The 27,487-nt window shown below is 36.8% G+C and overlaps 1 protein-coding gene across 1 annotated transcript; it reads right to left on the reverse strand.

Annotated features, from left to right (window-relative positions):
• Positions 1-971: 971 nt before the first annotated feature.
• On the reverse strand, positions 972-21,307 carry LOC140526441 (F-box only protein 21-like). Its single transcript, XM_072642655.1, has 6 exons — positions 21,227-21,307; positions 18,533-18,681; positions 8,953-8,999; positions 3,352-3,515; positions 1,863-1,973; positions 972-1,204 (listed from the first exon to the last, which is right to left on the reverse strand). The coding sequence occupies exons 2-6, from the start codon at positions 18,655-18,657 to the stop codon at positions 1,109-1,111; spliced, it is 543 nt and encodes a 180-aa protein (XP_072498756.1). The 5' UTR covers positions 18,658-18,681; positions 21,227-21,307; the 3' UTR covers positions 972-1,108.
• Positions 21,308-27,487: the final 6,180 nt, after the last annotated feature.

Here is a 27,487-nt window from a genome sequence, read left to right on the forward strand (position 1 = left end):
TCTGAAGATATGAAAGGGGGGTGCATATTTGCCTGCCCTTTTTTTCTTTTTTAATTCCTTGTTATCAGGTATGTCCTAATGTCCTCTGCAAAAATACACCCTGTTCCATGGCCCTTGCCATCCACTGTTTCTTAGCACTGAAACAGCTTTAGCTTGGGGCAGCTATGTAATATATTAGACAGGATACTGGACTTGAGAATCATGAAGACTGGAATTCAAATCCTGCTTCAGACACTCACTGGTTCTGTGGCCCCCAGCAAGTCATTAACTTCTTTCAGCTTCAAGTTCCTCAGCTGTGAAATGGAAATAATAATAGTACCTACCTCATTATGAGAATTCATAGAGACTACACATGTAAAGTGCTTTGCAAACCTTAAAACACTATGTAAATGTCAGCTCTTTTAGTGCCAATGGGATATTCACAATGCGCACCTACAGTGGTCATGAATATCTTGGTGCAATTCAGAATCACAAAATACCACAGACTCTCCACATGAAAGACTGAACCAAAACACTTATTCAAACACCAAAAAGCAAAAATCTATACACAATAACAATGCAGATAACAACACCAGCCCCCAGCCTTCCCTCTGTTAGGCTTCCCACAAACCAACTCCCTTCAACCAAATCACGAACAAGCTCTTTCACTCACAACCAGCAGCCAACTGCATGCTTGCCTGCATCCTTACTAGCTCTGATCAAACTCTGACCAATTTCCTCTCAGCTCTGCTCTAGCTCTGCCTCTTCTGACTCGACCCCTTTCTGTTCCATGTGACTTGACTCATGTGATTTAGGCTTCCACATGGGCCTATTAATGAGTCTGAAAGATCTTCCCATTTAAATTACCATTACAGCTCTTTACCCTTATCTCAGAGCTAGGGAAGAGAACTATGTTTAATTATGCAGGAAACTGGTTCGCTTCATTAACATGAATAAGAATTGACCAATTTAAAAAGATAACATTTAAGATATCATGTTTTAAAAGTATTCATTTATTTATTTCAGAAATTAAGCAGTATCAGTTATACCTGGGTTTCCATTTGTCACAATAAAGGAAAAATTTAGGTGGGGGACTGTACAACAAATACAGTCATTGATAAAAATAGATTTAGTCATGAGGATAGATTTGTTTTAGCCATGGCTGCATAATGTATTTGGCTCCATCATACTTGCTGAAGTAGACTTTCAAGTCAGGATGGATTACCTAAAAATCATTTTCCATGTTAGTTCATAAGCACAATTTTGGAGAACACTTTTTTTTCATTATAGATAAGATGACTAAAGGAAGAAATTAATTAAACAAAAACAAAAATAGAACATTCCATGTTGTCCTCATTTAAGGATGTTAGGTGTGATATAATAACTGTGAGTTCATGATCTGTGCTATTGATGGAGCCTCATTAGAGAGAGGTGCTAAGAAATTTCACAGCACTAAGGAGAGTCATAGCAGAGCCAGCCAGATTGTGTTGCAAGGTGAGCCTTAATCTCTCTAGTTTCTCAAAATAGGTGAAGCTCTGGAGGCATGGACCCTCTAGGGTCTTGTTCTTTTCACCTTTCAGGAAGCAGCATGCCATTGTCATTCCTCTTTTCAGAAAAGTTCTTAAAATGAGAGATTTAATACAGACCTAAAATACAGCATGAAGCCATGGTATAGTAACATGCCACATAAGGTTGCAGTTTACTATGATTGGAATTTAATGCTACATTCTGAAATTTGTACTGGTTATACAGTTTGGCTTTTTTAAAATATGTGTGTGTGTATATATATGTTATGTATATGTATTTAATAGATCAATACTTACTTTCACTTTATGATAAATAAACCTACAGAAAGAAATAGCTTGTAACTTGAGATACTTTACCTCATATCCCGTAATAACTTTTAGGTTCTCCTCAGGAATGTAAACTGTAGATATACCAATTCTGTTGGATATGTTGACTAGAATTCGATAATGAGGAGATTTTCTTAAATACTGTGAAGAAAGAAATGGAAAAATAATAAGGATATATATGAAAATATGTTGCTAATTTTTTAAAAGTAATTTCTAAACTAAAATGATTTTTAAAATTAAAATAATATACTATAACACTGGTACCGTAAAATAACTAAATACTATGATAAACTATAAATATACAATAAACTATAAACACTATAATAAAAAATTAAAAAATACAATAAATATTGCTACTGTAAAAATTATATAAGTTTGTTGTTATCAGGTTACTTCTGATTTAGTAAGACCTAGTTTGTAGTGGCAAAATGTCAGTTAGATATACCTCTAGAAGAAAACTAAATGACTTTAAAATTTCAAAGATACAATATATATCAAAAAGTTTACATTTCTTAATCTAAGCCACAGTTTCACTCAGAAAAGTGAGATGAGGCACTGAGGAGTAAAAGCTACAACTGTGCTCTGAATAATTTAAGGCCTAATTATTATGGGTCAGCTAGGTGGGTGGTAGATGAGTGCTAGGCCTGGAGTCAGGGAAGACTCACCTTTCTGAGTTCAAATCTAGCCTTAGACACTTACTGTTTGCCTCAATTTCCTCATCTGTAAAATGAGTTGAAGAAGGAAGTGGCAAACCATTCCAGTATTTTTACCAAGAAAATCCCAAATGGGATCACAAAGAGTTGGACACAGCTGAAATAACTGAACAGTAACAATTATTTATCTTATAAAATTCATAGTCTAAAAAAGGTACAACACAAAAAAACCCACAAAAACTGTTTATTCAAGTTTAATTCTTTGAATAGTTTCTCTAAGATATAACAGTAATAAAAGCCATTACCCAGTTTTTGCGTGTCTTAAAAATGTACAAATCACCCATCATTGCTTTACATCCATTCTTTGGCAAGAGAAACAATGTGAATCTGTGCCTATCTAGGATTTAGAAATAACTTGTTTCAATTGGTACTAAGGCAAATTTGTGGTGCTTGGTGGTGGTGTTTGCAACATACTACGTAGTCCCTCTGCTATATTTTCATGAATAATTTTAACTCAAAAAAATGCCAAGAATAATAATTAAATTGTAGTAGAAAGAGCATGGACTTGGAGTCAGAAAAGCTGAGTTCAAGGTCCAGCTCTTCCAGTTCATTTACTAACCTTCTCTTAGTTTTTATCTTCTCTGTAAAATGTAGAAGTTAAGACAAAATTATTTTTAAAAGTCTCTTCTAGCTCTAATAATCCATCAGTGTCTAATAAGACATTCTTCCTAATGTACATATTTCGATCTTCTTTAAAGCTTAACTCATTTATGACAATTTTTACATACCTGGATAAATTAAAATGCCTCCAAATCCAAGTGAATTATCTGTACTAATCTTGTTTTAAAAATTAAATGTTTTCTAACCTGTTTCTCAGGAGGATATCTCTGTTTTAGCCACTCTTCTGGAGCTCTAGCTTCTACATCCCAACCAATAATTACTCCTGAATAGCCAAGTTGCTTGTGCATTATCACCATTCCCACTTTAAACTGAACAGATTCTGGCCTTGGACTTCGAATTCGAGTTGGTTCTATCATAGCAATAATAAAAATATTAAGCAAAGAAAATATTTGATTGAGTACAGCAGTTTCAAGATTTATCTATATATCAAGTATTTACCATCACCAAAAAGCAGTCTAACTAATATGCTCCAAACTAAAAAGCTTTAGCTACTCATGCTGAAAGAGAAAAGTAAAGCATGATTAATAGACTATAGCTTTAACTACCTACACCACTAGGCCTTTAGAGGGTTAATATTTGACTCATTTAAGATGTCTCTAATAGCCCTCTCTAGTGGTACTAAAATATAGAAGAGTCTTGATAACAGAAGGTGCTAGTCTAAGCAACTCACAAACAATAATTAATCCCCGTATTTAAAAAACAATGAAGGGATGAGTTACAAAAGCATAAGAAATTCACATATGGAAGTAAATACCCCAAAATATATATGGAGTACATGGCAAGTCACTTAAATCTGTCTGGCTCACTTTTCCTCATCTGTAAAATGGGCTGGAGAAGTAAATGGCAAACCACTCCACTATCTTTATCAAGAAAACCTCAAAGTGAAGTCATGAAGAGTTGGACAGAACTGAAATGACTCAGCAACAAGGAATAAGAAAACTAGTTTCAGATACAGCTTACTATATTCCTCACTAGATCTCCCTATTTTTTTATTTTAGAATATATATATTTAATATTTTATTCTGTCCTCAATTACATGAAAAACAATTTTAATATTAATTTTTTTAAATTTTTGAGTTCAAAATTCCCTCTTCCTCTTCCTTACCCTTTCCCTCTCATTGAGAAGGAAAGCAATTTGGTATAGGTTATGCATGTGCAGTCTTGCAAAACATTTCCATATTAGGCATGTTGTGAAATAAAACAGGCCAAAAAACCCCAAGAAAAATAAAAAATCTGCTTCAATCTGCATTCAGACTCCAGTTCTTTTTTTGGATGCCTAGCATTTTTCATCAGAAATCCTTTGGCATCGTCTTGGATCACTGAATTGCTGAGAATAGCTAAGTAATTCACAGTTCATCATTGTACAGCATTGCTGTTACTGTGTACAGTGTTCCCCTGGTTCTACTCATTTCACTTTGCATCAATTCATGTAAATCTTTCCAGGTTTTTCTGAGAGCATCCTGCTCATCATTTCTTATAGCACAGTTCCATCACAACCACATACAACAACTTGTTCAGCCATTCCCCAGTCGATGAACATCCTCTCCATTTCCAATTGTTTGTCACCATTAAAGGAGCCACTACAAATATTTTTGTGCTGTATAACTCCTTTCTCTTTTTGTTTTGTTTTTTTTTTTACTTCTTTTGAATACAGACATAGTAGTTGTAATCTTTGGTCAAATGGTTGCCCTACAGAATGGTTGAATCAGTATACAACTTCACCAACAGTGTAGTAGTGTCTCAATTTCCCCACATCCATTCCAACAGTTATTTTCCTTTTCTGTCATATTAGCCAATTTGATGCTATGGGGTGGTGGATAAGAGTTGTTTTAATTTGCCTTTCTTTAATCAATAGTGTGGCCATTTTTTCATATAATTATAGATAGCTTTGGTTACTTTGAAAATTGCCTGTTCATATCCCTTGACCATTTATCAATTGAGGAATGGCTCTTCTTTTTATAAATTTGACTCACTTCTCTATATGGTTGAGAAATGAAGTCTTTATCAGAGAAACTTTAAAATTTCTTCACAGTTATGATGAGTGTATATTTCCTTCCATCCTATTTCACCCTCTCCTGTTTATCCTCTTCTCTCCTTTCACCCTGTCCATCCTCAAAAGTGTTTTGCATCTGCCTTTTATCTACCCAACCTACCCTCCTGTCTATCATCCTCCACCTTCTTTTATTCCCTTCCCCTCTAAGTTTTCTGTAGGGTAAGACAGATGTCTCTATCCAGCTGAGAGTATGTTACTCCTTCTATGAGCCAATTCTGAAGAGAATAATTCACTCACCTCCTCCATCTTCTCCTCTACTATAGAAGCTCTTTTGTGCCTGTTTTATGTGAGATAATTTATCCCATTCTATCACTTCCTTTCCCTTTCTCCCAGTGCACTGGTCTTTCTCATCCCTAATTTTTTTTAGATAATCATCCCATTATTTTCAACTCATACCCATGCCCTCTACATATACTCCTCTTAACTTTCTAGTAATAAAAACATTTGTAGAGTTACAAGTATCATTTTCCCATGAAAACAGTTTAACCTTATTTAAGCCCTTATGACTTCTTTTTCCTGTTTACCTTTTTATGCTTCTCTTGAGTTTTGTATTTGAAAGTCAGAATTTCTATTTAGCTCTGGGCCTTTTCATGAGGAATATTTGAAAATCTCCTGTTTTCACTGAATTTCCATTTTTTCCTCTGAAGGATCATACAGTTTTGGTTGATTCTGTCCTAGCTCCTTTGTCCTCTGGAATGGCATATTCCAAGCCCTCTGATCCTTTAATGCTGCTAAATCTTGTATTATCCTGATTGTGGCTCCACATATTTGAATTATTTCTTTTTGGCTGCTTGCAGTATTTTCTCATTGATCTGGGAGGTCTGGAATTTGGCTATAATATTTCTGGCATTTTTCATTTTGGAATCTCAGCAAGTGATCAGTGGATTCTTTCAATTTCTATTTTTTCCTCTGAATTTTGAATATTAGAGCAGTTGTCCTTAATAATTTCTTGAAAGATGATGACTTGGCTTTTTTTTAATCATGGCTTTCAGGTAGTCCATTAATTTTTAAATTGTCTCTCCTGGATCTGTTTTCCTAGTCAGTTGTTTTTCTAATAAGATATTTCACATTTTCTTCTATTTTTTTCATTTTTTATTTTGTTTTATTCTTTCTTGATATCTCATTAGCTTCCACTTGCCCAATTCTAATTTTCAAGTTCTTTTCTTTAGTGAATTTTTGTATCTCTTTTTCCATTTGACCAATTCTGCTTTATAAGGCATTCTCCTCATTGGATTTTTGTGCCTCTTTTACCATTTGATCTCTTCTGCTTTTTAAGGTGTTATTTTCTTCCATATTTTTTGTGCCTCCTTTACCACCCTGACTTTCTTGCATCACTCTCATTTCTCTTCCCAATTTTTCCTCTACCTCTCTTACTTGATTTTTACAATCTTTTTTTGAGCTCTTCCACAACCTGAGACCAATTTATATTTTTATTTCTATGGATGCAGCAGTTTTGACTTTGTTTTCTTCTTCTGGGTGTGTTTTGATCTTCCTTGTCATCACAGTAACACTGTATATTGTTATCCCCTCCACATCATGACTTTCCCCATTGCAGTTTCAGTATATTGCAGGTCACCATAAGAAATTAAATAGAAATTTTGTGGGAATTTTGCAGAAGTCTCAGACAACACATGAAGGCCAGCAGACAACACAGAGCCTATGACCAAATACTTAACCCAAATTTAACAATAAGCTACAGTAAACACCCCATAAAAGACTTCTTCTCTGGCATGAAGGGAGGGCAAAAAAATATTTTTTACATGGACTTTCCAGATCTTGGGGGTGCTAAGCCTATAATCTCTGGTATATAAAGGGATATCTGTAGCTAGAATTTTTTCTGTCATTTGCTTATTTTTCCAGTCTATTTCTTGATTTTTGACTATGCTAAAGTGGGACTCTGCTTCCAGGGTGGAGGGCATACTTTCCCAGGCTGCAGGGTTTTTGTGCACCTGTTTTCAGAGCTAGTTCTGGGGGTCTGTAAGCTTTCATTTCTTCCAAAGTGGTATGATTAAGGACACAAGTATGTTTACTACTATACTGGCCTGTGTTCTGGTCTATGAGCAACCATAAGGACATCGTTCTGCCCTGGAAATATGACCACGGTCCCCACTACTCTGTAGCCACAAGCTCTGGTGTGCCAGTGCTCCTCCTTGCCCTAGGACTGCAAAGGGGATCCAAGATGGATAATACAACAAAGTCATGCTCCCCTGTGTTAGCAGATGGATCTCTGTAATCTCCTGACCAGTTGTCCAACCTCCTTACCATCTGTGGGCTGAGAGCTCTGGAAGCAGCTGCTGCAGCCGCTGGTTCAGTTGCTCCCAATGCCTCCTGGTTTGCTGGGTCCTGGTCTGTGCTAGTGCAGCCTGTACTGAACTGGTTCCACTCTCACCTAGATACAAAAGTCTTTTCTTGCTGCTGACCTTCCAAATTGTCTTGGGCTGGAAAATTGTTTCACCCTGCCCTTTTGTGGGTTCTGCTGCTCCAGAATTTTAGAGGCATTATTTTAAAAGTATTTGGAGAGAAACTGATGAGAGTTCAGGATTTTCTCTGCCATTTTGGCTCCACCCCCTTTCTCCCTATTCCTAAAAGAAACCCTGATTCCCCTCTCATAGGCATCCCATCCCAGGTCATTTCCTTTCTGGTAAGAGTTTTGTTTGCCATTGTTACTGGTTTTTAAAGATTAGTCTAAAAGAAAACAAGTCTCATCTTCAAATTTTGTTATTATCCTCACCATCTTCTCCCTCCCCCACAGCTTTTTGAGTTAGAAGAGAAACAAGAAGGGTGGTTAATGATGATACAAAGAGATGAGGTTTTCAAAGGTGGGTTTTATTTATCTAAGGTATCTTAGATACCCTTATCTTATTTATCTAAGAAGGCAGGAATGGAGTTTGTAGCCCTAGAATGACATCATTTGCAGGGACTTGTAGACCAAGGAGGGGAACTATTCTCATAGCATACTTCAGTATATATAACCATCATGTTTATAAAGCATAACTTCAGGAGATATATTGTAAGCATTGCTATATCCCAGCTAAAGTGCCTCAAATTAAGGATAGTACTGTTAAGGGTACTTAATGTAAAGTAATTCATTAAGTCGCTCACTCAAATGTTTTTAGTAGATAAAGTCATCTTTAGGCTGTTACAACTTTAAATTATTATATCCTAAATGTGAAATATTTCTAAAGATCTATATACATTATCCTTCATATGTTCTCTGTCACTATTGATGTTAACTATTCTCTGTTTCACAGATTCCTGACCATAAACCATTCTACACTTCACATTCAAAGGCCTTTCTTTAGTTTTTATTGTGGTCATTATAGGCACCTATATCCTGATAAATTCAACAATTTACTAGACTGCTGTTTAAAAGTTAGTGTTTTCGTTACATGTATTCCTTTTTCAAAACCTGCTTTTAAAATGTGCATAGTAATGAGTTTTAGCATTTTGCAAAGATGGCTTTTATAGATATTTTTTGCTTTAATGCTGAATTATATCTGTTATAATCCCAATGAGAAAAATTGAGGCAACAATCCAAAATAAATAACCCCAGCCCAAGTAAATACAATGTGATCAAGTAAAAAAAAATGTTTCAGTTCACGCTCAATTTAGCACCAACTGTTCAAAACATTTTGTACTGCAGTAAGGATTGAAATATATTTAATTTCCTGTTGATCATGAAGGCAGGAAATACAGAATTTTCTTAATGCTCAATTTCTGACTAGCCCAATACCTGCAAAGTAAGCATGGATATATTCTTCATCTTCATTGTACCAGTTCCTGGAATGAAAAAGATGCAGAATCATTTATTATAAAGGTAAAAACAAACCAATACAAATATGCAATTGATTTAAAAGTTAGCTTATTTAAAAGAGACCATGAAAAGCAACATAAAATGCATCATGGAATTTCAATATATACTATAACATACTATTACCACTGTAGAATTTATCATTCCCAGCCCTAACTATTCTCAAGCTTGAGGATTAAGTTCAGATATTCAGTTGCTGAATGTAGAATTTTAGGATGTAATTATCTAAGGAAAATATTGGAATTAGATCATTTCCTTGGTCATTCTAATTTTAAAAAATTGCTTGTAGTGCTTGGAAATCTTATTTCTATAAAAGAGAAAGATACTTCATGAACCATTTCTTTATGGTGATTCACATTATCCAGTTTCTAAATTAAACTCCAAAAATTTCAGAAACTGAGTATCTCTGCAAGCATACCATTGATGAGTTATGATGAATGACACAGGCTTACAAAGTTAAAGAACTTCCTGTATCTCTATTGACAGAGAAGGCAGAAACATAGCAATAGCCAGACACACAGAGATGGGCAGAGCAGCAATGAAGTTATAGTTGTGTTTGAAGAGTATGTGGGCAATAGGTTGATTTCTCTTGAAGGGCAGAACTATGGCATCCAGGGATGTGTGTTCCCATTGCAACTCCTGTGGTAACTGTATTGTTTCTTTAGAAACCTGACTTAATAAGTGAAAGAAATGTGAACATAAGGGCAACTAGGTGGCATAGTGGATAGAGTGCTGGTCCTGAAGTGAGGAAGATTCATCTTCCTGAATTCAAATCTAGCCTCAAACACTTACCAGCTGTGTGACCCTGAGTAAGTCACTTAACCCTGTTTGCCTCAGTTTCTTCTTCTGCAAAATGAGCTAGAGGAGGAAATGGTAAACCACTATGGTATCTTTGCCAAGAAAACCCTACAAAGGGTCATGAAGAGTTGGACATGAATGAAATCACTGAACAACAACATGAACAGAGGAGGAAGGTTTTAAGATTCCAAAGATCAAGAATCTTTTAAAATTAAAATTTTAATTTATACTGTCTCAGCTAGAATACCAAGTTCACAACATTTCTAACCAGTAAAAAATAATATTAACTAAGAAATACCTGAAGGAAGATAGAAATAAATTCTCATTTTTAGCTTGAGCTACATGTATTTAGAAAACATTCCCTCTACTTCACCCAGATCAAACCAGGAGCAGCTGCTATTTCTCTGGCTGTTTTATAAAAAATAAGTGCTACTCTCTGGAAAATGGTATTGAGTAAGTCAATATTTACACAAATTCTGATTAGTTAAAATGGAGCCTTTACTATTAAAAATAGACCCACATCTGAAAAAGAATTCACCATTAAAAAGTATCTATGTGCCCCACAAATGAGGATTGCCCTGAACAAATTGTGGTATGTTAATGTAATAGAATATTACCATTCCATAAGAAGCAATAAGTATGAAGAATTCAGAGGCATACAAAGACTTAAATGAGTAGTGCATAGTGAAGAAAGTGAGCCAAAAGTACATCAACATTGACTAAGCAATGTAGTAAATGACAAAGACTAAAAAACTCAAGAAAACCGCAGTCAAGCAAATGGATGATGACAGCACGAAATTGTAAAAAAAAAAAAAAACAAAAACAAAAAACATATCTGTCTTTTAACATACTAAATAGCAAAAGGAGAAAATGGTTGCAATTAAGTAATTTTTTAAATTATTTTGCGGAAAACGTGCTTTCCCAGGAAAGAGTTGTTTAGATGTTTGCTGGGATGTGTCTGTATGTGCCCATGTAGATAAATACACACACCTATATACACAGACACACATTTTGTTTTGGCAACACCAGGAAGGGATATGTTTGAGATGTGTGTGGATCGTGTTTGTGTGTGTGTGTGTGTGTGTGTGTGTGTGTGTGTGTGTGCAGACACATTTTGTTTTGACACAGCAGACATATCCCCAGTTTTGTCAAAACTAAATGTATATACATTCAGACAAATGTATGTGTGTGTGTGTGTATAGACAGACTCACATTGTTTTGACATAGTAGACGTAGCCCAACAAACTTATAAACACCTCTTTCCTAACAAAGTAGACATTAAGATATATATGTGCTAATGTATAAATTTTGTTTTTATACATGTATACATTTTTGTATGTATGTATGCATGTAATTTTAAGCCACTACTAACAGAGCCATATTCTGATATAATACAGTCAAGGCATGAGGTGCTGACCCAGTGTTCTCAAAGGCTTTGTAACTGAGCTCTGGGTCTATTTGGTCTTATGAAGCCAACAGGATTTGAAATACAAGCCAGGAAATGAAAAAGCCTATTGTTTGAACACCCAGCCTAGCTAAATTCCTAGAGTTACACTTCCAAATGGAGACAGGGTGGGAAGATTTTCAGCCCCAGGAATAGTCAAAGACCATCGACTGCTAAATTGTGGAGAGGTTGTTGTCTGTGTGGGTGAAAAGACAACCCATGTCAATGAAACTGAAGTACTGAAATATTCAAATTGACATAGTATAAATTATATGACCAAAAACCAAAATTTGGCTTATATAATGCCTGAATGTAACCTAGAATTACTTATATTATTTTAATGATAGTAGGGAAATGGCATACCATAGGAAGACTTGGGAGTAAAGAGGAAAAACGGAAACCAAAATAATGAAAAGTTTAAAGAGACCAGTGAAGTTTGGTTTTTTTTTTTTTAATCAATTTGAACTCATGAATTTTGGTAATAATTTTCATGGAATCATTTTGTATAATCATTTTTAAGTGTCATCCATATGTTTCCTTTTAACAGTAGTTGTACAGCCTGTAAGATTTGGGGCAACCTCTATTCAAGAATACAAAATATAACACAGTGAACTGTTTAGTCACAGCAACTGACCTCAAGATGTCAGTTTATATTGTTATCCCATTGACACTTCATTCTCTTCTTTTTTGCCTTTCAGGGCCCCAGGCAGAATGAGTATTACTGGGTGAGAGTTGCCAGAAGCAAATATTAGCTTCCTAACAGTTAGATTTCATTACCATTAGAGCTCTTCAAAAGTAGAATGGACTAACTGAAGAGGTAATAGGTTCCCACTCACTGGAGGTCTTCTACTGGAGACTTTGTGGAGAGAATATACAAATTCCTTTGGAGATGTAGGTTGGACCAATATAAATGTCACAGTTCTCTTCCATCTCTGAAATTCTTTGACTTTTTTTTTGGCTCATTTTTACATTCCTCTCTTCAGCTAAACCCCCATCTAGGTTTCAGAATAGCTGATGAGAAACTAAAGTCTCAGAATAACTAATGAAAAGAGGTATTTAAGGCCCCTGAATCGTTACTTGTTGAACTGCCTGACTCAACTGATTGGTTGACAAACCAATGTCAACGTATTTGAAATAATGCTAGCCAATATGATGTACAAATTTTGGAAAAAGTCAAATGCCTGTTATTTTCAAATTTTATTTTTTCTTTACTAGGTATTCAATTCAAAAAATATTTATTAAATACCTATTTGTTGTTTGTGCAAGGCTAAGTACTGGAGATGTAAAGATGCCAAATGATAATACATACCCTCAAGAAGGTTACAATCTACATGGAAAGCACAATGTACAAAACACACAAACCACGGAATCACCAAATCTCAAATTGGAAGGAACTTAAGAGACCTAACCTTGGACTAGATGATTACTATTTTTTTTTAAGTTTTAAATCCTATGACAGTGTCATGGGGCAAAGGAAAGATCTAGATCCAGGGGTGGGGATACTTCAAGTTTGGATTCAGTCAAAGGGCCAAATGTGGAGACCTAGAGAGCCACATGTGGCCTCGAAGCTGCAAGTTCCCCATCCCTGAGTCTAGGAGAAGCTGAGAAAGGAGGGGGAAAAAAAATACTTTCAACTGGTTGATGAGAGAAGGCCTTCAAGGAAGAGTTGGCACCTGAAATAAGGCTTAAAGGAAAAGGATTCATTCAGACTTAGAACCCAACTCTTCTCTTTTTGTCAATTAGCAAGCTCCTCTTTGCCCTCAACTATAAAATGGGGCAAGTTCTACTTTCATGGGTGATACTTCTTCTTCTAAGTGAGGAGTTCAAATGTAGGCTTTCAAATTTCAAATTCAAATAAGTTGAATAGTCTGACTTCTTTTACTTATATAAAACAATGTCTAGGATCAAGCACAATGCTTATTCAACTTATAAAATTTTTACTTTAATCAACATTAAGCCTCTGCTACATAATTGAGTGTTCAAAGCTATGGAAAAAAGACAAGAAAAGAATTTTCCCAACATTCTCATTTTTATACCATCTCTCTTAGGCAAAATAATTGTTTTTGATCATAAGGTTCAAGAAAGTATATGTTTGAGGAAGACAGTCATCGGATTGAAATAGTATTCTGTAATTATTTTCATTTTTATGTCAGAACAAACTTATTAGCACAATTATGCCCTACCTCATCTTTACCATCTGGTGCTTTAAATATCTGGTCCATACATTCTGACCTAGGTATGAACATCTAAAATTGTTCCAGTAGTCAATTAATCTGAAACAAAAATATTGTTTTAAATTAGTATATGGTTGTAAAAAGAGGCATAGTAAGGAAAAAACATTTTGCAGATCTTATGGTGTTAATGATCTCTTGGGTTAAGGAAGTTAAATATAGGGAGTGGGGTAAGTTCATGAGTTGGAATAAAATGAATGCTATTCCGTCTCAAAAAAAAAATTTATCTATTGAACAGAGGGAAGAAATTATTCATAAGGGTAGGGACAACCTTAACTAAATTTTCTTTCCTACACACAGTAATTGTCTTCCTAAATATACACACACACACACACACAATTAACCATGAAAAGAAAATTCAGTAAACTGATATATTTGGGATTTTCCCTGAGATTAAATCCTAACATTCAAAATCTATGAGGACCTGGTATCCATTTATAAGAAAAATAGTCTGTCTACAATGAATATAAACAGTATGGAAGAGGATACAAGTTTTAAATAATAACACAAAAATATTCAAACAAACAAGTAGTCAGGAAAATGTAAATTAAAATAACCTGGCAATATCACTGCCTAGTCATTATATTGGCAAAAATAATTAAAAATGACAACAATCCTAGAGACTACAGAGAAACAAGTACATTGATACTGCCATGAGAATTGAAAATTGATGGAGTTTTGTTGGGTAGCAAATTGACAGTACAGAATGAGACTTACTATATGAAATTGTGTGAAAAATAATGCATTTTTGCTTATTGTTAATATAATTTTGCTTCTTAATGAGATTAAAGATCTTTCTCATCCATTAACAAGCCTGCCCATTAAGAGGAGTTTGATTAGGGAAGATATGTAGAAAGGACCACACCTTTTGTTAATGAGACATTGGGTTGTGATGCCCTCTGGCTCTAAAAAATGAATAAATACTCGGAGGTGAGGTGTTACTTTGGCGCTTACCGATTGGAAGTGTTTGTTTGGCCAGATGAGACAATGGGCAGCTGCTAAGGAGCCTCCCAGCCGTCCCCCCACTTTGAAAAGCCAGACGTTGGTGCTTCTCTCTTTGGTAACTATGCATGTAATGGTCAGATAGCTGGATCTGTCTGTTGATCTATGATATATGTGTTGCTTATGTCAAACAGTTGGAAGCCATGTCTGTTGATTTTGATTTCTTTGTATTTTCTCTGAAATTCAGGGTGCTGAGTTTTTCTCCTTAACTAAGTGAATGATACATGTGATTGATTAAAGTAATTTCTGACCCCTCAAAAGTTGCCTTCCTGTTAGAAAAGCAGATCGTAGAACCTGTACAGCAGGCCTTCCTGTATATGTCGAGGTCCTTGCTTTTACAAATTGATCAGACCTTTTGACCTAGTTGTCCATTACTAGGAAATGTACTCTAAGGATGTCTAGTTTTAATTACCTATACAAAACATTTTCAACTATGTTATCTATGTAGAAAACTGGAAGTATATGTCCAACAGCCAAGGAATGGCTGAATAAATCTATGTAACAGAAAAATACATTATTGAAATGAGAAATAAGGAAAGACAAAATCCTAAAAAGTAAAGACAGCAGAACTAAGACAACATTACGCACAAAAAAGTATAACTATAGAAATGTGAGTTGACTAACATTGGAAGGAGATATTCAATTAAATGAAAAAATCTGTGTGCATTGAAGAAATACAAAATTTAGGTAAGATATGTCTAGTATTAAGATAAGACAAAAACACAGGAAAATTGATAGGTTTTTAAAATTATTTGTGAGTTAAAGCATGTTTTACTATAGTTTTGAACATATATTCATAATGAGGTTTTGCTATGTTAATAAGAAAATCAGTTTTCTTAAAACTTAAGCAGAGTTTTCTGAATTAATTTTCTTAAAACTTAAGCAGAGCTAAAACATGGGGAAGTACATAAAACCTGTGCAGGTAGACATCTTTCTTCAAGGAATACTGTAAAGCTGGTACTTTCAGACAAACTATGAAAATTGAAACCTATTGCTACAATAGCCTAAAAAAGTGTGGTAGAATACTGGTTTCTTGGAAATAAGTTAGATAAAGCAAGTGTTAGGTATATGCTATGTTTGCAAGTTTTTTGGGTTTTTTTATAACGTACAGTAATAAAATATGCACAATAGTTTTTAGTCAGGGCAAAAGCGGTGGTATCTAAAAAGTTGCTGCATCATTTTGCCATAGATATTTGAATGCAATATTAGGTACTCTTAATAAAAGATGATTTTTCAGGAAATAAATCTAAGTTATATACACATAACTTCCATCTCCAAAGAGAAAAGGCAGGAGCCATTTGAACAATCTGAATTATGGTACAATTCTAATGTGTTCACATGTATAAGAAAGAATACAACTTATGCAGGCTGTTCACCTTACCCCAAACTGTGCCCCATCCTACCCAAGTATGATTTTGGGTATTTATGGATATTTGTTTCATCAGAGAACTAAAATTTTTTGTCTTTTTTAAAAGATTTTTTGTATTTCTCTGAATTATATTTTGGAGACAGTTTTTTTTTTTCTGTAAAGGAATCTATATCTAACTTTATCATTACACTAATGGGAAAAGAGGACTTATTGTAAAAGAATTATTACTTAAAGGATGACTTTTCTGAATGATTTTCCAAGTCATTTCTAACTAAAACACCTATCTACTGAGACAATAATGCAGCTTTGAAATTCAGTGTTTGCTGCTTTCCTGCTTTCTATGTGGATCAAAACAATTACATAATTCCATCTATACCATTTCTATCTTCCAATAGTATAGAAGAACTTAAGTCTTGTGTATCTGTATTTGGCTTTGAAATGTGTTTTTATAGTTAGATTACAACACAATTATATGAAGTTCTGGAATATGGTCATGATGTTTCAAAACAAAAATGGATTTATATATTGAAGGTCAAGCTCAAGATGGCCTAGATTTCCTTTATCCTGCCTCCTTGACCAAGTGTACTTGGTTCAAAATTCCATGATGAGTATTCATGTTGCTTCTTAAATTGGTATTAAGCATTGGCAACTTTTCTGAAAAGAGATAGCAATGTCCAACAAGGAGTAGTAGTCTTCATCACAAGTCCTTTGGAATCACAGTTGACCATTGTGCTAATTAAATTTCTTAAGTCTTTCAAAATTTTTTTTTTACAAAGAGGACATTATACTGGAATTTGTTTTCATGATTCTGTTCACTTCACTCTGAATCAGTTCATGTGTTTTCCCAATTTTCTCTGAAATAATTTCACATCATTTCTTATAGCACATATATAATAGTATGCTATTACATTCATATTTCATAATTTAGTTCAGCATGACCTATGAAAAGTCCAAGAGAAATAATTTCTGGGTAACAATCATTTTATTAATTATGGCTAGCAAATAATTAATAAAAATGTGATCAATGGCACTTTTGGAAACCAAAGACAAATCATGGGTGTCCACTCAATGCTTATATACCCTTGGTGGGTGGGTGTTCCTGACAGACAGAAATCAACTCTGATTTTTCAACAATTTTAATGAGAGAATAAACATTATGAGAGGTGGGCTTATTCTGATGAGGGACCAGGGGACATGACTCTGATTCTGTCACTCTTGGACAAGAAGAAACTGGACAAAGTTCTTGGACAAAGAAACTATCTCTACACTCAGACCACCTGACTCTAGCAATCCAGACAAAATCCACCTAGTCTTTACAGAGTAGAACACAAGGACCTAAAATTCACCTAGATTAGATTCTCTTTGTAAGGTTTCCTAGTTGGATGAGGTAAGAAGTATGTAGCCAGAGGATCTGGATAATCTCATTTATCAACAATATCTTTCACAAGGACTGGACTTTGAATGAGGAAATAAAAAGGGGAAAAAAAAACCCTGGATCTCCCCAATGTTAATTGGTTATTAATAAAAGAGAACTGTAATCATTTCTCTCATTGATTCACCAATTGATCAGTATCCCCTTAGTTTCTAGGTTTTTTGCAACTTCAAAAAGGTCTGCTATAATATTTTTGTACTTATAGGACCTTATCTTTTTTTGATTTCTTTGGCGTATGGGCCTAGCAATGGTATCTCTGAGTCAAAGGACAATATCCTAAACTCTTCTCCAATGTGAGTTACTCTGTTTTTTTTCTTAAAAGATATTAAAAAATTAATACTTTCTTCAAAACTTGGTTAGCTCAGAAGACTAAAGTTTCAAACTGTTATATATCACTTTCTCATCACCTGAGTATAAAGTAGCCATGAAAAACTCCAGGGATACTCCAAAGTTTGGCTGGTGGATCACAATGGGTAATTTAGAGGCAAAGGAGCTTAGCTAAGCTGAATGAATTTGATGTGTCCTCAGTTCCTATCTTTACTGAATATCCTTCTACTATGGCTAAGTAAATCTCTTTTAATTAACTGTTTAAAGACATACGAAGTTTCATTTTGTTCCAGTAATGAACCTAAATTACCCTCAGCCCATCCATGCTTAGAACAGGTATGCACAATAAGACTATTAACACTAACTATGCTTTGTTGAGGGCTATTTATGGCTGATTCAAAAGGCAGACTCCATCATTTATATTTTTTAATTACAAAAAGGTTTTGTGACCATCTAAATACTATTTTAGGTCAGCTGTTTGGCTGTTACATATAGTATGATACTTGAAAATAAATGTAACACTAAAAGTTAATTACATTCCTGGAATACAACAAACTGTGTGTTATTTTCCCTTTCAGAAAGATATAATTCTCCTTTGGTAAGATATGTTTTCTTTTGAGATATATTCTGGGATATCTTGGGATACCTCTGTACTACACTATGCTGCATACATTGTTAAGTACACACATTCATTTTCAAAGTTACTGGAGAAATAAATGCCAGTGTGCTGATCAAGAGAGAATAATGCCAGCCCATATATTTCTTGCCAAGTAAATTGCAAGACAACATTTTTTTAAAGTTGACTTGAGAGTTGGCTACAAATAACGTACGGAAAATTGGGTATTTTTCTAAATATTAAAAAGAAAGCCTAGTGATAAAAAGATAATAAAGAATACCACCTTTCTATTACTTGAAGGCTTTGACTAGAATCAGCTCTGTACCACTGAGAAAGTAAATATTGAGCTGAAAATGCAGCAACAAGGACACAAAGTTGTATAATCATAACAGCATTAATGGTAGGCATCTCAATAAGTGACACTTTGCCAGCCTGTCAAAGAAAAAGATGAAAATTTGTTTACCAGTCAGTACTGTCAAACTCCTATCCCATTAGTATTTGTAGCTGAAATACCCAATATTTTCCCAGTCACACCTAAACACTCAGTGTATTTCCTTAACTACAACTAAATTCAAGGCATATAATAGTTTTTTCTATGTTAACATCTGAAAAGTGTCTAATTAGAAAATTAGATCCCCCGAGATCACTAGTGAGATTGATGGAGTCTTACCCTTCCCCACCCCATCCACAGCTTCTCCTTTTAAAACCTTTCATATGGTTTATGACTGTGAACACTAACTTGGCTCAAATGAAATCATACACCTCAGATTTATACAAATGGTATATGAGTTATATGCATACACCCTGAAATATTCGTAATGACTATAGGGCATGCTGGAAAGAGCTCTGGATTTATGGTTAGAAGATGAGGACTGAAATTCAAGCTCTGTGATTTCCTTTCTATTTGACCTGGACACTAGTCATTTAACCTCTCTAGGCCTAAAGTTTCATCACATGAAAAATGAGGATACAGATTATCTCTAAGATCCCATCCAATTCTAATTTCCATGATCACACTAATAAAAAATTATACTTTAAGAAAAAGATGTTTCAGTAGCAACAGTGTAAGATCCTTTTACAGAGAAGAGGTACAGAGAGCAACAGAAACCACCACAAAAAGAGAAAGGTAATTTCTTAAAGGACTTAATCTTTTCCAGGCCATGTAATCCCTCAGCCTACTAATGATGTTGAATATTTACTACCTTGGATATATAATGGAATCCTAGAATTTCAGAAATGAAAAGGAACTCTAGTTCAGTTACACCTGGACAAGAATCCCCTCTACAGCACCTTCAGTATGTCTTTAGCTAGCATCCACTCAAAGATCCCCAATAAGGAAAAATCTATTACATCCCAAGGTGGTCAATTTGGGATAGATCCAATTATTGGAAAATTTTTTCCTTATACCAAACCTAATTATCTCTGCAACTTTCACTCATTTCACTCTCAAAAAAAGTTATATCCTAATTGGGAAGTCAATATGTAAATAATTAGGTACATATAAGAATTATTCAGAAAAGATAAAAGGTAACTGGGAAAAGACAAGCATTAGCAGTTGAGGTAGCAAAGGGGACTGGGAAAGGTGTCTTGGGGAATATGGGACTTGAGCTTAAAGGAAAATAAACAGTGCAGATGAGGAAGGAGAACATTCCAGTCAAAGGGCACCACACACACCCACAAACTTTTCAGCTTACTTTTAGGAACTGTCTTTCTGACTGATTTGTATTCCTAGCACTTAGTAGGGTGCAGTTCAGCCTCCTGTGTGTGTGTGTGTCTCCCTCCACGAATAATATACTACCACAGGTGGTAGTTGCTCAAAGGATTGAGTATTGCTTTTGTCACTTCAAGTATCCAGTAGAAAGTTACACCTTTATAGAAGCAGTGCCAAATGAGTGAATACCTGGCTGGGTTCAGCTAGAGTCAGTTATTCACCAGATACATGACCCTATTCAAGTCATAACTTTTGAGTGAGCCTCAGTATTCCCACCTGTAACATCGGAATTTTTATACTCTTACTACTTATGTCAGAGTTGTTGTAAGGAAGTCACTTTGTGAACCTTAAGCTGCTCTGTCAAGTCTTTGAAAGCAGGAGGTGTTTGCACGTTTTGGGTTTGTTTGTTTGGTTGGTTGTTTTGGTTTTGTCATTAAATCCTGATGACCTTATACATACTAGGGTCTTCCTCTTAAAAGAATTAGAAATTTAAGCTATTATTAGGGTCAAATCACCTGCAAATAAGTTCAAATGTAAGATGACCCTACTTCCAACAAGGAACTGCTTTTGCTGCTGCTCTCTGCCGTACTTCTAATTAGCAATCTAGTTATCTCAATATGAAAGGAATCCTAATTTTTAGAAAAAAGTTTCATCTTACTTTACCCACAAATTAATAACAGGATAGTCCATCTAGATGCTGGGAAGGCACCAAAAGCTCAGAAAAATCTAACCATTCCTAATTAGTCACAACAGGGGACAACTGCTTGGGGAATCGAAAAACACTCAGATGTAGCTTATGAATTCCAAACATCTCTTCTGGGTACATAAAATGTACAAGGTAGGCACGAGTTTTTCTTTTTTCAAATTATATTGATCCTCCAAGTGCGTTTGGAAGCTGCAGGAGGTAGGTCTGGGAGAAAATCTGGTGGGACCACGATCCCAAGAAATTCCTTGAGGGCACTGCTTGGGCAGAGAGCCTGATCCAACAGATGGAACTCGAGATTTTGAGCCAGTGGACCTAGATTCAAAATAGGTTTCCGAGGCTACTTAAGTGACTTTAGGAAAATTGCTTCCCTTCCCTGGGCCTCAGTTTCTACATCTCTAAGACAAAACGGTTGAACTAGATGATCTGATTTTTTCCAGTTCTACATCTGTATTCTAATACCGACTCACTCCACCCCCATCCTCCCGCCCCTACTCCCTGGATTTACTGACAGCCTTGTTTCCATTACCCTTCCCCACTCTCCACCCCTGCCCCCCAACTACCTCATCCTTCCTGATAGTAGGTATTCTTTGCAGAGCCCGTTCGGAAGAAGCCCGGGTCTCCAAGCACAAGTAGGAACAGAGGGGCAAACAGTAGAGACCGCCTCCCTGTTCCTAGATCCCCCTCCCCCAGTCACCTCCCTCGAGCGCCTGAGACCCAAGAAGATCTCTTAAGCTGCTCCCTTTCAAGCCCCACAACTATGCCAGTCTCCCCTCCCAAAGAAAAGAAGGGCGAGCTGACTGCAGCCTAGGGACTGACCTAGTGCCTAGTGCCACGTACGCCTCTGCTTCCGGCAATCTCTGACTCTAGAGAGCTGCAAGCTGAGGTCGGGTGGGATGGAGATAGTAATTCTACGGGTAGCCTCGCTTGGCTGCCCTCTCCCCTCTCTCTCCATCTCCATGTTCATCCCCTCCCAAAGTCTGTCTGCCCCGAAGCAGAGGACAATGGGTGGCCCCGCAGCGGTATTCAAACCTCGAGTGCCCAACACTTAGAGCAGCAGCGTTCCCCAATGTCACAAATCGAGCTAACATGTAAAGCGCTTTGCAAACCTTAAAGTGCTATACAGATGCTAGCTTTAATTATTTTTCACAAAATCGGAAAAATTGAAGCTGAAATGGAACTTATAGAGAACACACACACACACACACACACACACACACACACACACACATTTTGGAAATGAGGAAACATTCCTAGGGAAGATATTTGTCCAAGATCACACGACTGGTCAAGTGAGAAAGGTCACACTTACCTCTTTTGGCCCCAAATCCTCCCTCTTTCCTTAGAACCTCAGGTGCCTCCACTTGTGACTTACTCTTTCCTCCTGGGGCTCTGAGACGTGGGCCCTGAAACGCCTCCCCCTGGTTTTGTGCTCCTAGAAAATCCGGGTGAAGTTCCCCGGGAGTTCCCGGGGCTGGATTTGCAAATGAAAAAGCCCCGCGGTTTACTTGAAGTCTCGCAAATCGAAAAGCAAATCTATCTATAGGGTAAATAAGTGGGGGTGGGGGCTGAGTGCTGAGGGCTAATGTCATTAGAACCCTTACATTCTCGTCGTGGTAACGGTTCCTGCGAACAGCGAAGATGCAGCTGCACCTGTAGTCACAGAGAAAAGTGGAAGGGTTGGGGGGGGGGGGTTTCAGTTGCAGAGTTGTGGTAGAAATATACAAATCATACCGACTTGTTCCTTCCATTTTCTGCAGATGGCATTGACAACCCTTCCAAGAATGGAGGACAGCAGTGCAAAGGCATGGAGAAGGGAGGTGGAGAGTACAGTTCAAGGAATTGTAAGCAAGCCAGTGTGGCTGAATCATATAGTGCAGGGAGAGGAATAAGATGTAATAAAACTGGAAAGAGGCGGTGGGGAGACTATGAAGGGCTTTAAATACCAATGAGAGTTTATATTTGATTATTGAGCAGGGAGTTGACATGGAGAGATTTATGATTTAGAAAATATGTTGCAGCAAGTTAGTAGAAGATGGCTTAGATTGAAGGGAGAGACATGAAATAGGCTATAAGGAAGGGATATATATGAGATGTAAAGATCTTGTAGAAATGAAAAAAATTTGGCAGCAGATTGGATATGTGGGGTGAGTTCGTATGAGGGGTCAAGGATGAGTTTTGGCTAGCCAAGTTTTCTGGCTAGTGTGAGGAGGAGCCTAATGGTTCCCTTAAGTGTAATAGTGAAGTTTGGAAGAGAGGAGGCTTGGGGGGGGAGGAGTGAGAGGGATGATGAGTTCTGTTTTGGACATCATCATTCTAATTAGACCATTTCTCTTTGGTCTTTGTATCTGCAACACCTGACATATAGTAGGTGCTTAATAAATTATTATTATTAATTGTAGGCTAAATTCCAGAAGTTCTAATCAAACTTTGACCTACTTCCTAACCCCAGTCCTAGAACAAGCAAATTCTTTTTTATTTCCCTGATCCCTAGGATTTAGATTCAATGCCTGCCTTAGCAAAACCCCTTTTCCTTGCTACTTTCTGAATTTTCAACATTCTCTTCAGACTCATCCCTTCCAAGTTCCTGTCTTCTTCTGCCCACCCCTACTCTATTAATTGATCCTTTTATCGTAGATCCCTCTGTCCCAGTACTTTGATATTCTGGTTCTCCCTGATATCTAACTTTCTCCTGAAATACCAACATCACTTGCTATCATCTAGAATGCAGGATGCTTCTTCTTTCTACTTCCCTTCCCCCTTTAAGTATCCCAACATCCAAGGTCAACTCTGTTCCCATGAATTCCATCTTCATTCTACTTTACCCAACCTACAGGAGTAGTCATACCTTGGATCTCATCACCATTTAATCACTTCAACCTGTCATTCAGAGCTCATGGGACCCTTTCTCACAAAAACTCTGATTTTACAGTGAGTAGTTTCAGTCCCAAGACAGTCTGATCTCTAAAGAGAGAAGACCAAGCTTTGTTTCTGTTCCATGGCTAGTTAAACACCACCCCAGAGTAGAACTCAAGGGAAAATCTCTAAGACAAAGTTTAGGTTTGGCTCCTGTCAATGGTCTCTCCAAAAGGAACTATTAGAATATCACCTAGAAAAGTTAACCAATGTATAAAGTAGCAAATGTCAGGGAAAAGACAGCTATTTATTGTTTTGGGGGTGGGGCAATTGGGGTTAAGTGATTTGCCCAGAGTCATACAACTAGTTAAGCATCTGCGTCAACATTTGAACTCAGATCCTCTTGACTCCAGGACCAATGCTCTATGCAGATGTTGTATCCATTGCACCACCTAGCTGCCCCTAGGTAACTATTTATTGTTTAAGAAATGCTTAAAATACCAAAGATCCATGTGGCATTGATGAATATTGAAATATTCATCGTCAAGTCCATCTTTCACTCAGTTTTCAAAGTGATCTTTCAGAATCACAGGTCTAGCCATGTGTGTGTCTCTCTCCATCTCTGTCTCTGTCTTTTTCTGTCACTCTGTCTCTCTCTCTCTCTCTCTCTCACACTCTCTCTCTCTCTCTCTCTCTCTCTCTCACACACACACACACACACACACACACACACACACATCCCTTAACAAACTTCAATGGCTCCCTGATTCAGAATATAAAATATTCTGTTTGGATTTTAGAGTCTCTCATAAACTGGCCTCTTCCTACCTTTTGAACTGTCATAGAACCTTATTTGCCTCCCCATTTGAAACAGTGACACTGGCCTCTTTGTTGTTTCTTCCCGTATTACACTATATCTCCTAACGTCATGCATTCACAATGGCTGTCCCATTATACCTAGAATGTTCTTTCTTGTCTCAACCTCTTGGCTTCCATCAAGTCTCAGTTAAAATTCTGCCTTCTGTAAGAGGTTTTTCCTTATCCCTCCTTAGTGCTAGTGCCTTCCTTCTGAACTTATCTCCAATATATCCAATATGTCATTTGTTTGTAAGTTTGCCCTTTGTCTCCTGCTTACCTTGTGAATTCCTTGAGGGCAGAGATTAATTTTGCCTTTCTTTATATACCCAGTGTTTATCACAGTGGCTGGCACCTAGTAGGTGCTTAATATGTACTTATTGTATTTAACAAAGTCTGACTTGACTTGTCTCCATTTTAGATTTGAACATTTTTGCTGATTGAAAGGGTCAAAGTCCCTTTATGCAAATTGTTGCTTATATAGGGAAAAAAACACCAAGAAAGGAGTCTACAAAAACACTACATTTATTCAGGGCAACAAGTGACCAACTTCCATGTTTTCCAGCTGTTCATTTGAATATTACTAACAAGAGAAGTTTAGAATTAATGACTGGGAAAACTTAAACCCCAAAATTGTTTTGTGATTATTGGACAAACATACATTGCCTGGTCATTGCTTAGCAAGTCAAAATGAACATTTGGTTGTTGTAAATCAGAGTGTAGTCTATAAGAGATCACATCCCTGAACCAGGAAGTTTGGTTTAGGAAGGAGTGTAGAATTTAGTGAGAGTGTCTACTTTTTTGGACTGCTACTTAGAGGAATGAGTTGGTGGAACCTCTTTTCCTTGCTGTCGGTTGCCTGGGATGTGAAAACCCCAAAAAGCACAGCCAGGTTCTGCAAATCCCAGGCTAAGGATATATCGCCCTTTCGTAAAGAGCACAGAACTACCCCAGCAGGGAAGAACTTCATCCCAGCTCAGAAGAAGAGAAGCAGCCCAACCCAGATTATCATTAAGGCAAGCAATTCCAGAGTTGTGAATTGGCTGCTTGTGTTCTCTCACTTCTTGGTACCTTCAGTTTGAGCCCACTTGACCCTATGGCTACTATCTGCATTGGTGGGAGAATGTACCCTAGGTTTATGAGGAAATGTTATATAATATGATTACTGTTCCTGCTTTGCCTTTTGAGTAAATTACTTTATTAAGAGTCAATTGAATCAGCTGGTTGATTTGTTAATGAGGTACACTGGTGGAAGTTCAAGCACTACAGCGCTAAGTATCTACTCCTACCATTAGAATCTTGAGAGTAGCTGTAGCAGCTGCCCCTCAGAGAATCCCAGTTGCTAGTATAAGTGCATGGTTTGGGGGAACAACCCACAAGAGAGAAAGAAGAAAAAGAGGAATAAGGTACTATCCGCTACACTTAAAACGTGAAACAATATCTCTTTACTTGAATTATACTCTCCTATGAGATAAAAGTTGCCAGGGGACTCTGTGGTACTGCTCAACAGGCATTTTACTTCCTCTCCAGATGTCTACCCATGATCCATATCTTCTGACCAGCCAGGAATGCGCAAATCAGACTCCTGTTGGTAGTCATTAGTCATATTTTGCTCTGAGAAGACGAACAATTGCAGGAAGCACCCCCTGCAGTGAGACAGAAAGACTAGTTTCTACTTATTGGAGAATGTTCCAGGACAGACTAAGTAATCTTAGTAACCTTGCTTCTGGATAGAGGGATTGTGTCATGGGAAGCTCAAACCTGGCAGAAAGATGGCACCAGTAGGTTTCACTGCTCATCCAGTTGCTGTGCTGAGAATCCAGTATTCCCAAGACAGCAAAGTTTCAGTGTTTGTGTAAAAGTATTGAATAAATGAGGAATGGAAAAGAACATTAAGTGTTTAGTATGTGCCTGGCATTGGAGATACAAAGACAAGCAAACTAGACAATCCCTGCCCTCAATGAAATTACATCATAGTAAGGAGAGACAACATTTAATTAGAGACCTTGAACTGGAAAGGGGACAAGAGTATGCCCTTATTGACATGGTTTAGAAATGATCATGAAGTGGTATAGGAACCTGGTTCTGAGCAAAATGAGGTGAAAGGTCACCCAGGATCCCTTTCATGGGAGTCCAAGTTTCAGTAGTGGAAGGAGGTAGAAGCCAGAGAGCAGGCAGCATAGTTTAGAAGTGTCATGGACCCAAACAAGATAAGATGAATACTCACTTATCATAGCCCAGGGTACCAGGTATTGTATGTACCAAGAATCCAAAACTCCATTGCTGTAGTAAGATGGAAAGGGAACTAACTCATTAGCATTTGATATGTACATACTCATCCCTATGACCTTCCCATGAGTGAAATGATGTATGTCTTTCCCATTATGTTAAAGAGACCAGAGGGTTATTGTTCATTTTCCCGTCATGCTGGACTCTTGGTGATCCCATTTGGACTTTTCTTGGAAAAGATATTGGAATGGTTTTCCATTTCCTTCTCCAACTCATTTTGTGGATGAGGAAACTAAGGCAAACAGAGTTAAGTGATTTGCCCAGGCCACGCAGCTAGTATGTATCTGAGGCTAGATCTGAACTCAGGAAGATGAGTCGTCCTGATTCCAGACCTGGCACTCCATCCACTGTGCCACTTACCTGCCCTCACTAGAGGATTAGTTGGTAGTTAAGGGTAGCAGTACCTGAGGAGGTAAGAAAGAAGAGAGATAATATTTGTTTGAAACTGTATGCATAAGTGTTTAATGCCTGGTTCATTTCCTGGTTGTTTTAATTTAATGCCTTTTGCCGTGAATTCATGTGTAACCTGGGTTGGTCTGGTAAAAGAAGTTATATCAGTTGAGGCTTAGAATTTGGTTCTGTTACCCCTAACAGAACCTAAACCTGGGTGTTGCTGATAGAAGCCCATTGAGCAGTCCCCAGGCTATACACTCTACCTGAATGACTTTGAATAAGTAAATTATCCTCCCTGGCTCTCAGCTTTCTCATATAAAGGGCTGGGGATTGGAGTGGATGGTCTCTGAGAATTCATCTGATTCTTACACCTGTTGATGCGCTACCATAGAGTCATAAAGTTGTTATTTTGTTTCATTGTTTACACTGAA

The sequence above is a fragment of the Notamacropus eugenii genome, chromosome 2 (assembly GCF_028372415.1).
Source record: "Notamacropus eugenii isolate mMacEug1 chromosome 2, mMacEug1.pri_v2, whole genome shotgun sequence".
NCBI classification, from domain to species: domain Eukaryota; kingdom Metazoa; phylum Chordata; class Mammalia; order Diprotodontia; family Macropodidae; genus Notamacropus; species Notamacropus eugenii.

Excerpts from the sequence above, each read along its gene's own strand:
- LOC140526441 (XM_072642655.1), bottom strand. The coding sequence starts at position 18,657 with ATGCCTACCATTAATGCTGTTATGATTATACAACTTTGTGTCCTTGTT. Across the intron at positions 9,000-18,532 it reads AGCCTTCAAGTAATAGAAAG|GAACTGGTACAATGAAGATG; the intron begins GTGGTATTCTTT and ends TTTTCATTCCAG. Across the intron at positions 3,516-8,952 it reads TATCCATGCTTACTTTGCAG|AACCAACTCGAATTCGAAGT; the intron begins GTATTGGGCTAG and ends TTGCTATGATAG.